General features: G+C 32.0%; 1 protein-coding gene across 2 annotated transcripts in view; it reads right to left on the reverse strand.

The window, feature by feature from the left end:
• Positions 1-751: 751 nt before the first annotated feature.
• Positions 752-13,158, reverse strand: part of LOC143247277 (ubiquitin-conjugating enzyme E2 H-like) — a 45,035-nt gene continuing 32,628 nt past the window's right edge. For both annotated transcript variants that reach the window (XM_076495048.1, XM_076495050.1), the window contains exons 4-7: positions 12,551-12,590; positions 8,321-8,373; positions 7,814-7,942; positions 752-5,201 (exon numbers count right to left, since the gene is read on the reverse strand). In XM_076495048.1, the coding sequence (XP_076351163.1) occupies positions 5,083-5,201; positions 7,814-7,942; positions 8,321-8,373; positions 12,551-12,590 (341 nt within the window). In that variant the 3' untranslated portion in view covers positions 752-5,082. The remainder of the gene's footprint in view (positions 5,202-7,813; positions 7,943-8,320; positions 8,374-12,550; positions 12,591-13,158) is intronic.

Consider the following 13,158-nt stretch of genomic DNA (forward strand, 5'->3'; position numbering starts at 1 on the left):
CGACTCTTAAGGTTCGCGGGTTTAATAGCCGTCATACCAAACATGCTCGCTCTCTCAGCAGTGGGCACGTAGTAATGTTACGGTCAATCCCACTATTCGTTGGTAAAAGAGTAGCCCAATAATTGGTGGTGGGTAATGACTAGCTGCCTTCCCTCTAGTCTTAGACTGATAAATTGGGTACGGCTAGATAAGATAGCTCTCGTGTAGCTTTGCGCGAAATTGAAACCAATTCCATATTAAATTTGATTAAAATAATATTTTTATTAGAAAATAAATAGGTAAGCTTCGTGTATTAGGTGGACGACGATTTACTCCAGCAAGCTTTTGGAAGCAATGTTTTCTATCAACATTGATTTTTGAATCTTTTCGCAGAGCTAGCTACACGAGGCCTAATTGAGCAGTGTAAGACTAGAGGGAAGGCAGCTACTCATCACCACACCCCGCCAACTCTTGGACTACTCTTTTACCAACGAATAGTGGGATTGATCGTACTTTATAACGCCATCGCAGCTGAAAGGGCGAGCATATTTGGTGTGACAGGGATTTGAACCCGCGCCCCTTGGATTAATAATTTTCACACACAGATGGTTGCACTGTGGCCTAAACACAAGGAAAATAACCTGTTTATATTATTATACGCTGGCTTTACAACTATCAATTACTTTTCTCCAAATAATGATTTCAAACAAGTCGGTTTTTAATTACTATATATTTGAAATACTTTATATAAAATATATAACGTACTCTGGAGTCAGCCGTTTCAAATTCAATTTATTGAAAATAATCCTAAATGTAGAACAACAATAAATGTGTCTGGGAAAAAATATCTTAAAACAAACATTTTCATAAATATAAAACTTCGTATAAGCCAGTTCATGCATCAAAGAAAATTTTTTTAATAATATCCAATACCACATTTGTAAGCACACACCAGAATGTACGGGGCAAACACTCATTTGAACTTTGGTTAAAAAGTTTTAAAATCGTCAAATGTATGTTTGGTATTAAACTGATTTTTAGACTATATACACAAACTTTATTACATTTCTATTATTTTACTATTTCTATACCTGTGAGAAAACTGTAGTTTTAACACCCATATTTAGATACCATAAAGGATTAAAAAACACACATTACGAATTTAAGTTTCACATTCCATGTGGAGCATTAATCTGACATTATTGTTTTTAAGACACATTTAATAACACCAATACCAGTTACCGAGAAATTAAATCTAGCAACACTTGAAATATGACCGAAAAACTATTAATGCTATTTAGAGTTTCAACAGTTCTTGTTTCTTTTCATAAGACTACAAATACACATCTTTGGAAGTTTAAAAAAAATTAAAACTGGGCATTAACTTTTATTACATAATTTGTACGTGGCACAAGACCCGTGTTTTTACAGTTGTAATATGTATCTATATATTGTAACATGTGTAGAAGATATAGTTCAATCTATCTATACCATCATGTAACTTGTAACTAAAATGCTCTGTACACATGTTTAATGACACTTAAGACCTAATCAGTCTCTACCTTATAACAAGTTATGGAGTATTTAGATACCATGAAATCTCAGTTGTCTAAAAAGCACGAGGTTACAATATCGGCACAGTATCCTCATTGTAACTCAACACACTAATACCAGATGAATATGGCATGTTGAATATGATCAAACATCTGGTGAAATGGTATTTGACTATATTAAACAACAACATCTGGTGAAAAGGTATTCTGACTACAAGTAAACAGTATCAGGTGGTAAGGTATTCTGACTACAAGTAAACAGTATCAGGTGGTAAGGTATTCTGACTACAAGTAAACAGTATCAGGTGGTAAAGTGTTTAAACAACACTAAATAACTAACCATCTTGATCACGAATACATCTAGTAACAGGTAGCAAGATTTACAGAATTAAACACAAACCTTTGTTCTACATTAACATATTTCTATTTGTGAGCTTTCAGCCTTCTTACCAGTCTTCAGCAGGCAACAATAAAAAAAAAAATGTTTATCACTCAGTACATTGTTGCCTGAAGAAGGCTCAGGTAAGAGAGCCAAATGCTAGCAACAAAACATTAACACAGAAAAAAGTGTAAATATTTCATATTAATTTATCTACAAGTCTTAAAAACACAGGTGCCAAGGTGTCCTAAATGTCATTACATCCAGTATAAAGTAGTAAGGTGTCCTAACTGTCATTACATCCAGTATAAAGTAGCAAGGTGTCCTAACTGTCATTACATCCAGTATAAAGTAGCAAGGTGTCCTAACTGTCATTACATCCAGTATAAAGTAGCAAGGTGTCCTAAATGTCATTACATCCAGTATAAAGTAGCAAGGTGTCCTAAATGTCATTACATCCAGTATTAAGTAGCAAGGTGTCCTAAATGTCATTACATCCAGCACCAGATCATAAGATGTCCCAACTATGATTAAACAACAGCAACAGATAGTAAGGTATACTGACTATATTTAAACGATATGTACTGAAATCTACGAACAATATTAATACCGACAAACAACAAACAGATTCAAGTGCAGCATTATCTGTGAATAACTTATCAGTACAATAAGAAATGAACAGAATAAGTGAAATACTTTGCAATTCTCTTTTCACCATCTCAGATAACTGAATTTTAAATGCAACTATCATCATAAACAATATGCACTTAAACTAATTTCAATACAGTTTGTCAATGTCACAACTGCTTAAAAGAAGTTTTAATTAACAAATCACTTGTTCTGAAAAATTTTGGTGCACCAAGTTGTTCTTTCACATAAAGGTTTTTGAACAAGGGAGAGAGAAATAAGAAATTAATAGTTCACGTGTGAACTATGTAAAATGTGTGTACCAATCAAATTAAAACATGCAATTCAAAAAACATATTGCAACATGTTTGTGTGTTTTGTCTACAAGTAAAACTTCACTATATTAACAGAATTGCACAGCCAGTCACAATCTAGATTTTGAAACTAACTGATGACACAGAACTCAAAAACTTGCTTGTGGATATTAGTGTCACAGCTGTGCCATATTAAAAAACAATTAAGCAACTGTATGACACAGTGTAACTTGTGAATACACTAAATATAGCTGAACACACTGAAGAGTTTAAAACATCTTGTCATCACTACAGCCTAACTTGCAAGTCTAATACCACTAATTTATGGAATATTATCACACCGAGGAAAATTTATATATAACCAGATTATGTTCCAAACACCTCAGCCCTTCAAATCTACAACTACATTCATATATTGGACTATCTTTCTGGCAATCAGTAAATACCTAAAACACTGCATATTTTTACTGAGCACATCAATGGATGTATAATATGCAAATTTACAAACTAAGTCAAAACTACATTAAAAAAACCAGAAACTCAGTGTTTTGGAAAGGAAGACCTTTCTCAAGAGTGACCGATTTTTAAGTCATGTTTCAAACCTTAACTTTTTGAAGCTCACATTCAGCAAAGACATGTTATACAGTTTTTACTTTAATTCAAGCTTCACATAGATGCCAAAACTGTGAACCCTTATTATATATAACAAATACACATAAGCATAGCTAAACAGTTTTCTGTTGTTTTCTTTCACAACGATCTTTCCAATTTGCACCCAAACACATAATACAATTTCATTTTATCACAACAGCAACTTTTTAAACTTACAAATTCAATGATTTTCTACAGATCGGAGTCAAATTGATCAGGTCGTAACAAAAACTGTAACAAGTAACAAAATTCACAATACACTTAATGAAACTTGCACAATTTCAAGACCTGGTGGAATACAAAGTGTCACTCAAGTCCCAAAAAGTATCCATGGGAAAACTACCACACAAGTTATTAACTACACATTAGGTATGCTTATAGTACCAACATAAATGTTCATAGGCAGATAGTACATGCTACAGTTTTTCTGTCTTAGGACTTACGAGTACCCATATTTTATTTCAATGGTTTACTAAACAAGTGCAAACTCATTAATGAGAACAAAAACTAGGAAAAAGCTTTTAAAGACACAAAATATGAGACTCCTAATAATAAAAGATTAAGAGAAAAAAAAATCAAAGTTTGATTACATCCTGTAGCAAGCAATGAATTAATTTGATGAATTACTTTTATCTACCCATTTCAAAACTTTAAATACACCATTATTTATTTTAATATTTTTTTGACACAACTTGTATTTCATAAATCTGGTAAGTTTGATTATAATCAGATAAAACCACTACCTTGTATTAGTTTTCTTCTCAGAAAATAAAAACAGCTGAAACTCAAAGATAAAAACTAAGCAACATGATTTAGGTGAAGATACTGGCTCACACCTAAAGAATCTGATTACACTTTCAACTGCATATCTTTTGTATGGCGTGTCCTTAAATAAATACTAAATCATATTTTTGACAAAAATTTTGTGCACTACCTAAGTGCCTTCAGACAGTGCTTTTCTTCTGACAGAGTAGGTTAACAAATTTAGACGACACTGCTGTAAAATAACTTGATGACAAGATAAAAATCTCTGCCCGACATTAAAGTTGGAAATTATTTCTAAAGGACTTCACTGAAAATATTTATGTAGTTACAAAGACTCCAGGTGGTGTTTTTATGAAGGCTTGCTAGAAACAAATCCACCCATTCTCACTCCTAACAGGGTAGTTGGATTTGTATTTCAGGTAGCAGTGCTCTACAAGTGTTCAGTAATTTAAGGTTGACAAACATCATGTTAATTGAACAGTGCTAAATATGTACATCTGTTCTGCAGATGATACAAGATGTATAATGATGATGATGATGAAGGATTTGTAAAGAAACTTTTATTTTCCATTCTGGACCTGGAACTAGATGACAACAGGGGGCTGGAACTGTCTTTCATCAACTATTGGTTAATATATCTGAAACAGTACAATCCTTTAATCTAAAGGTTCCATTGCAACAAAACTGTTCAACAATGAGCATCTAATCTTCTTCACATTTAAACAAGAATGTTTATATTACACATGATAAAGGTGGAGTAAGGAACAGTTGCTAACACCTTTTATGAAGTTCCCTCCCAACCCATCCCCAACTGCTATAGCTCCATATCTTTTGTTTCATCGTCAGTGAAATCACTCATAGAGCTTTCACTGCTGGACGATTCATCCTCCTGTTCCCTTAGAGCCTCTTCTGTGGCAAATTTTCTGACATAATCTGTGAAACATTTACATACATTAAAAACCTGTAACAGAATTTGCTTTTAAATAAAAGGCAAAATGCATTTTAAGAAAATACGTGGAACTCTGATACTATAGTGTGAGAATTAGTTGTTACACTCAAGTATCACACTTTAACATAAATTCAAAATATATTATGATTTAAGATGATTAAGTATTTTAGGGCTAGAAAATACAATTAAACATCAAATTGGAGTTATCTTCTGTTCTTAAATTCTCTCAACACATTCTGGATTTTATACTAATAACACATTAAAATAACATTCCAAATCAACCAATGAGTTCTAGTATTAAAATAACAGCCTCCAAAATTATGACCTGTGCCCAAAGACAACAGAAAAAAAAAATAATTGAAGTCTTTTTTTTACACATTTAAAGTCTGATTGGATCAACAAGTTAGAAAATTATGATAAAAAATACTTTGTTTTGTGATATTTCATCATGTTTCATAATTCTGTAGTTTAGTTATCTACATTAAGCAATGAACAGAATGACTGAAAATATATCATCATCACAGTTGTATTTGCTAATGATACATGAAATACATCATGATATGTTATTTTTTTCTTTTTCTTTCTTCTGAAACTATTTGTAAATACACATTTATTCACTTACAGTAGTTTACAAGTGAACTTTAGAAATGGATGTAAGAATAGAGTGCATGTATTTTTGTACTGACCGTGTACACATTCAATCCTGTTGTAGGTACATACAACTTAGAGACACCATGCTCTCCACCTCTCATAATGTTTCCACTACCACACTCATATACTAAGAAAACGAATTGCTCCCTACAACAGATTTACTTTTACAGAAGGAATAAAACTTAATGACCATTCAGGATTTACTTACTTACCTCAAAACTGGAAACTTCGAGAAATATCAAGAATACCCCTTCTTCATCATTGTAGGAAGTTTCAAAGTCTCATGGCAATGCTCGGGAGAGAGACGCATGTACTCAAGGCAGTGAAAGATTCAACAATTCAGGACTTGGAACCAAGATGGACCATAAAGTCACAGCCAAACTGTTTCTTTTGTAAGATTTCATTTAGTTCATAATTTTGTCAAAACTGACAACTCAGAAACAGCCTTATGCTGTATTTTTTTTGTTTTTGTTGTCAAATGCAAACAAATGACAAGTCTTATGTACTAATTATGCAGAAATACAAAGACTGCCAAAACATTAGTGATATATCTTAAAACAGATGTACCTATTTTTTTTTCTTATGCCAGTTACAGCAATCCTAGTAAGTTAATTTTGTATGCTACATTATTTCTATAAGTGATGTTTACAGCCTAAACAAGTTGCATGCACAAATTTATATAACAGGCCATGAGAACTCCACATTACATAAGCCTTTTTTGTTTATGTTCACAGCTATAAAAGTGTTACATGTAAGTGCCATTTCTATAAAGCATCAAGATATTTTAAGACATTTAAAATTACAGCTAGATGGAACAAGCCTTATGCTTTCCTCATTAATAAACAACTCATGACTCACAGACCTGTACATAATGACAACACAAAGTTGCAGGTCCTGATTACAAAAATATCAAAGTTATTTACTCTTATTACAACTTTGTAGATGGTTTAAATATTCTATCTCATATTGTTTGTATTTATGCACATATCTAAGTTTGAGTGACTTGCTAATCAACACGTTACTTACCCAACTAACGAGGCTTGCATTATCTAAATGCAGAGTAAACATTTGGTAATACTTTGCTTACGTGAGTTCAGGGACATTTCATGCATTGTATGGCATGCCCTAAGTGAAAGTGATGCGATCCAACTCTCACAATGTTCAAAACACCCAGTAAAACCATAAACAGGACTACAAAACAATGGAAGAAACTTTCAATTCTTCAAAAGAAACTGAGATTTAACACTCAGTAGAGTACTACTGACCTTGTTCTCACAATTTAGGTAAATCAATCATACTAGCTGATCACCTAGATACCCGTGTAACATATTCACCGCATCGCATCTGCACCCTGAGAATGGAGGAAAATAAAAGTTCTCTGTGACGAAAAATAGAGAAGAAACAGTAAAATCATGACCCCTATTGCAAATCTATCTGCATACAGGATAAATATGTCACAGAATTGGGGGTTGCATAATAAAAAGGTTTTCTAGTATCACACACGTGAACAAGAGTTCCATTATAGTATAATGAAATAACCTTTTGTGCTCTACCATATAGATATTTTACTGCTTTTCTTGACCACTACACTGCTTCTGCTAGGCATTAGAAATTGGAAAACTTGGACTGTCCACCATGCTCAATTTTGAAACCTTTCTCATACAATAAAATAAGATTTAAAAAATATATAGGCCACATTTTTTATTGTTTTTTAACAACAAGCAATGTGTTCTTTTTCTGTTTAAAAGAAATAAAAAAATTAACATCAATGTTGTGTCATTAACATTCCATAACAGTTTGTTTTGGAACATATGACTACAATTAGAATTTCAATCATAGCTCTGTAGTGTGTTGAAATAAAAAAACCATCAAAAACACAGATCAATTTGTTTTTACATGCTAATGTCTATACAACGACCAAAGTATACTGTTTCACTGTTGTTACCTTGAACTTTCTTTCTGTAATCTTCTGGTTTATGTAAATACATTGCAGCAGCATCACCATTCAGGGGATCAATAGGGTTAGGATACGTCAACAGTTGTGGAAGGAAGGAGTCAAAGATGTTGGAAAGATCTGAAGTATGAAAATATCAGTCAGTGTTGGTTCTCAGTGACACTGAAACACAAAACCTTATTTATAAATAGTTATGTTTCTTGGCTTAGTAGTATCTTCACATTGCACACACATTTTAATAGATGTCACAGCAGACAAAGCTAACAATATGCAGGTAATGCTTAGAGATTTTCCTATTCCCAAATAATTAAAAAACCTTGCTCAACTCAAGGTCAGCACTGAATTCGTTTTTGAAAAATTAATTTTGTTATGCTGCAGTAATTATAAATGTACAACTAGACCTTTCACAAAGAGAGTAACAAGTGGATTTGATTATCATTTCACATTTTTTTTATATAGTCTTCAAGAACAAAAATATATACATCTATATAACCATACCATACAATGCTGTCCAAGCTTGGTTTATGACATCTAGACACACTGTTCCTGATCTGAGAATGAACAGAACAAAAACATTTTATATACATTTATATACTTCATTAAAAAGGCAACTTAAAAAGTAATATTAGTTAGAAATACTTATATTAAAAACAGAAATAACTTCTTTAACACAAAACCTTAAACTCAGAGTTCCTATTCACTTAGCAAGATTAAAAACTTAAATTACAAACAATTCTGACACAAATGTTACAAGTTTCAGAACTAATATTAAAGCAAATATTACTGGAAATTAGTTCACATTCAGCTATTAAAACAATGAATATAAAACCACTTATAAATTCAGAAAATAAGGTAAGTGTAAAAACTATAGTTCAAAAGTGTTGGAGAGATAATAACTCTGAATTTACCTAACATGTAATACAGGTATTTAAAAATCACTAGTAACATCAACAACTAAAAACCAATACCAAAGTTAATATTCAAGTCATATATCACTGAAATACATAACAGAAATGGAACTTTCTTTGATACCAGTTTCAGGTCAATAAAGTCAACAGATGCTTTGTAAATAGAATTAGCACAAAAATTCATCTGAACACAGTTGACCACAAGATGAAATAAGATTTCACACAGACTTATTGTTTGAATATTGACTTTTTATAGTAGCATATCTGTCAAAGATATAATAAAAGACCAGAATTTTCTTTTCACCTCTACTGTAATACCAAAACTACAGTAACAACTGTTTAAACTAGTTTTTAAACTTCTTTACCTACTTGTTGACATATCAAAATATCAAGGCAGCAAAAAAAGTTAAAGTACAGGAGATCAAAGGTCAAGAAGCCAAAGGGAGCAGAATGATATTGCACTATTTCTTCCATACATTTTACCTTTGTTTTTTTTATATTAAACAATTAATTTGATGTCAAATCAATTATTTGATGTTTAAGTTTAGTCTTAACAACAACAATAATACAGTAGTTCACATATTCATTATATTACTTCATCAACTGTCACTTTATTAGCTCTCTACTGAAATTGTCACTGATTTCCCTGAGAAATTAATGAAAATTACTGTAAAATTACAAATTCTTAGCTTCTTTATTTATCTGGTTAGTTTGGCAATCTCTGGCAGTAATAACAGCTTAAGATCTTTCTGGTTTTATGCCTTTGTATTTTCTCAAAGTTTCTATTGCACTTTGCTTTCATTTTTCCTGAAGATTTCTTTAAGCACAATTAGTACTTTTGTCAAACATGAAGTCCAGCAAACATAAGATATGTTTTACGGAGTTTAAATGTGGAACTTGTAGCAGCCATCTCTCAAGATTGTTTATTTTTAAAAGTTCAACATTTCTTGGAAATGTTTGAAGCCTTGTTCTTCTCAATACATGAAATTCTATCTAAACTTCACTGTGTATGATAGACTAGTATACCATTTTATTTATGTTGGTCCATGACTTTATCAATTATGCAAAGATAGCCAACAACATTCACAGAAATTGTACACAAAACTATCCTACATCCTCCTACATACTTGACTGTTGGGGCAAGGCACTCCCTTCTGCAACTGCTTACAAACTTTTTAGCAAACATACATGTTACAATTTCATATACTTATGGCAATGATATACAATTGGCAATGATAGCTTTACATGCAAGGATTGCAATGCCCCGAACAGAGTGACTCATTTGGTTGGTCACACACCAGAAACTAGCATGTTGAAACTAATGCCAACTCGACGCACTTCTAACACGCTGAAACTAATGCCAACTGGACTTCTCAAACTAACAACTCGACTTCTAACAGAAACTAATGCAATGTCTGCTAAACTAATGCTAACTCGAACTAAATGCTAATGCTAACTCGACTCTGAAACTAATGCTAACTCGACGACTTCTAACACGCTGAAACTAATAATGCTAACTCGACACACTTCTAATAACACTCGACGACTCTAACACGCTAACACTCTAACACGCTTAATGCCAACTCGACGCACTTCTAACACGCTAAAACTAATGCCAACTCGACGCACTTCTAACACGCTAAAACTAATGCCAACTCGACGCACTTCTAACACGCTTAAACTAACACTTTTACTCAACATCTAATTTTTTCAAAAAAGTGCTAAAAGCTAAAATTTTCTTTTTCAAGAATCAAAAGAGCAGTTCTTATATTAAGGAAAAACAATGTATTAGTTTTATTTTCCTAAACATTGTCAAAACTACTTTATACTCATTTCAAATCTTCACCAACTTAATACAAACTACTAATCAATGTCTAAAGATAAAATGTAAACTTAAAAAGAAATCAAACTGATTTTCATGAATGCAAGATTTCCAAAAGTTGTAGTGATAAAATTACGTTTTTACAACAAATCAGTTTAATTACAACAAATCTCTTCCAACCACGATGTTTCCACAGAATACTTAATGGGTCAGCCTTAGAAGTTAGAATGTTTGAAAGAAGCAAGAATATTCTATATCAGCTAAAATTAAAAAAAAGACTACTCATTTAGCCAATAAGAGTTCTTATAAACAGACACTACTTTTTGTAACATGAACTTTTGTGTATGCAACATTCACCAAGAGAGTAAAAAATACATACTAACACCATTCTAGCAGTGGAACAATTTTGGGGACATGCACAGTTGTGGGTTCTCTTGCACTATTGTACACTAATAATGTTATGTATATACCTCAAAACATCAGCTTTTCACACTGTATCCAAGTTTTGTGGTAACTTTAGAATTATTTTAATCAGTTTAATTTAATTCTGATAAAACTTAGTTTTGTAGCAAAACTCATTTTTAAAAACAAATGCTAGCTACTTTGACCATTAGTTGAACTTGAAAAAAGTTACTTTACAACTATTTGCACTAACGGTCCCTAATTTTGAAATGACAAACAAGGAAGGCAGCTAGTCAACATCATCCAGTGCAAACTCTTTAGATGCCTTATTACACAACACAGCAGGATTTGACCATCACTTTTATTACACACCCATGCACACTACTTTGACTGCTCTGTTTGGTATGATTTTCTGATAACTTTTCCAAGACATTAATTTGCAGTTCAGAAGATACGTTAGTCTTAGAAAGTACCAATTATTCATGTAAATTATTATGCACCACCACCACCACACAGTTAACCACACAACAAAACATGTATGCATGTTTTTTTGAGAAACATTTCAATGTGAAACAACCTAATAAATGTTTGGCAAGAAGTGAAGAATGTTTTGATGGATTCTTCAAAGAAGAATGTTGAAGATCCATCAAAACATCTGCAACCTATTCTATATCAACCCCTTCTCCCTACAAAGAAAGAAAGAAAGAATCAATGAAATCTCATAAGGGAAACTGACATATTCTATCCTCCAAGAAAGTGTGATCTGGAACTATTCATAAGTGGTATTAATGAGAATTTTCAAATACATCTCGGTTATGTTCCATCAAAAACACGTGTTAATTCTGTGGCAGAAAGTTCAGAAGACATACACTAAGAAACGTTTGTATCAGACAAAACTGTAGAAAAAGAGAACTAAATAACAAGCAGAGAAACATGGAGTGTTGCAACCCACTGTAATACTGTAGTAGGAATGAATTTAAAAATATATTCAAAACACTTTACTTTGGAAATAAACCGATATTTTCTGACCAAAGATGCAATGTTTCGAAAAATATCTTATAAATACTTCTACCAAAACAATAACTCAGAGGTAAATTACACATCTTAATTTCCATTACCAGATAACGATTTCAAAGCTCAACAGCTGCTGATACAAAATGCAGACAGACAGAATAGAGGATTTTATGAAAAAACTTCAGAAAATTACAGGTAGGAATTTAAACATGTACTACCTTATGAAACTTGTCAATGGTGTTTTTTCACTGATTTAGTAATGATGAGTAAATAGAATGTTTGACCTGTAAAGGAATTTTAAAATGGTTTTCATACTATGAACATATATATCACAAAAAATCTATAATGCTCCATTTTTTTTAAGGTACTATTTTTCCCAAGACAATTATGGTTTGGGTTATAATTATTCAAACTGTCTTTTGAAAGGACAGAGAGTAACATTTTAATTTGGAAGAATTATTGTTTTTTGAAAACAAAAGTAAAGAAACATTTTCTTGCCACAAGATTCTCATATAGTAATGCAGTAGGCACAGTTATAATATTTCAAAAAAGTGTCTGAAGTTTAAATGAAACAATACTTACATCTCATCAATATTTGGATGGTAGATCTTGTTCACAAACCCTAAATAGTGGTGTAAAAATATATCAAATGAAAAACACAACACATGAATCAACTCAAAGCACATTAGCTCTACTTATACAAGTGACATATGGAAATACATCAAAACTGAATAACAAAGCTTAACAGTTGAAGACATCATTCAGAACACAGATAATCCAGCTCAAATTAAGAACTTGTGTTATGAGTAAGTAACAATATGTATGTTCTGTACAGAAGATGTACTAAGTTACAGTCTACCTATTGAAACAATATGCATGTTCTGTACAGAAGATGTACTAAGTTACAGTCTACCTATTGAAACAATATGCATGTTCTGTACAGAAGATGTACTAAGTTACAGTCTACCTATTGAAACAATATGCATGTTCTGTACAGAAGATGTACTAAGTTACAGTCTACCTATTGAAACAATATGTATGTTCTGTACAGAAGATGTACTAAGTTACAGTCTACCTATTGAAACAATATGTATGTTCTGTACAGAAGATGTACTAAGTTACAGTCTACCTATTGAAACAATATGTATGTTCTGTACAGAAGATGTACTAAGTTACAGTCTACCTATTGA

This window comes from Tachypleus tridentatus, chromosome 3, assembly GCF_004210375.1.
Source record: "Tachypleus tridentatus isolate NWPU-2018 chromosome 3, ASM421037v1, whole genome shotgun sequence".
NCBI classification, from domain to species: Eukaryota; Metazoa; Arthropoda; class Merostomata; order Xiphosura; family Limulidae; genus Tachypleus; species Tachypleus tridentatus.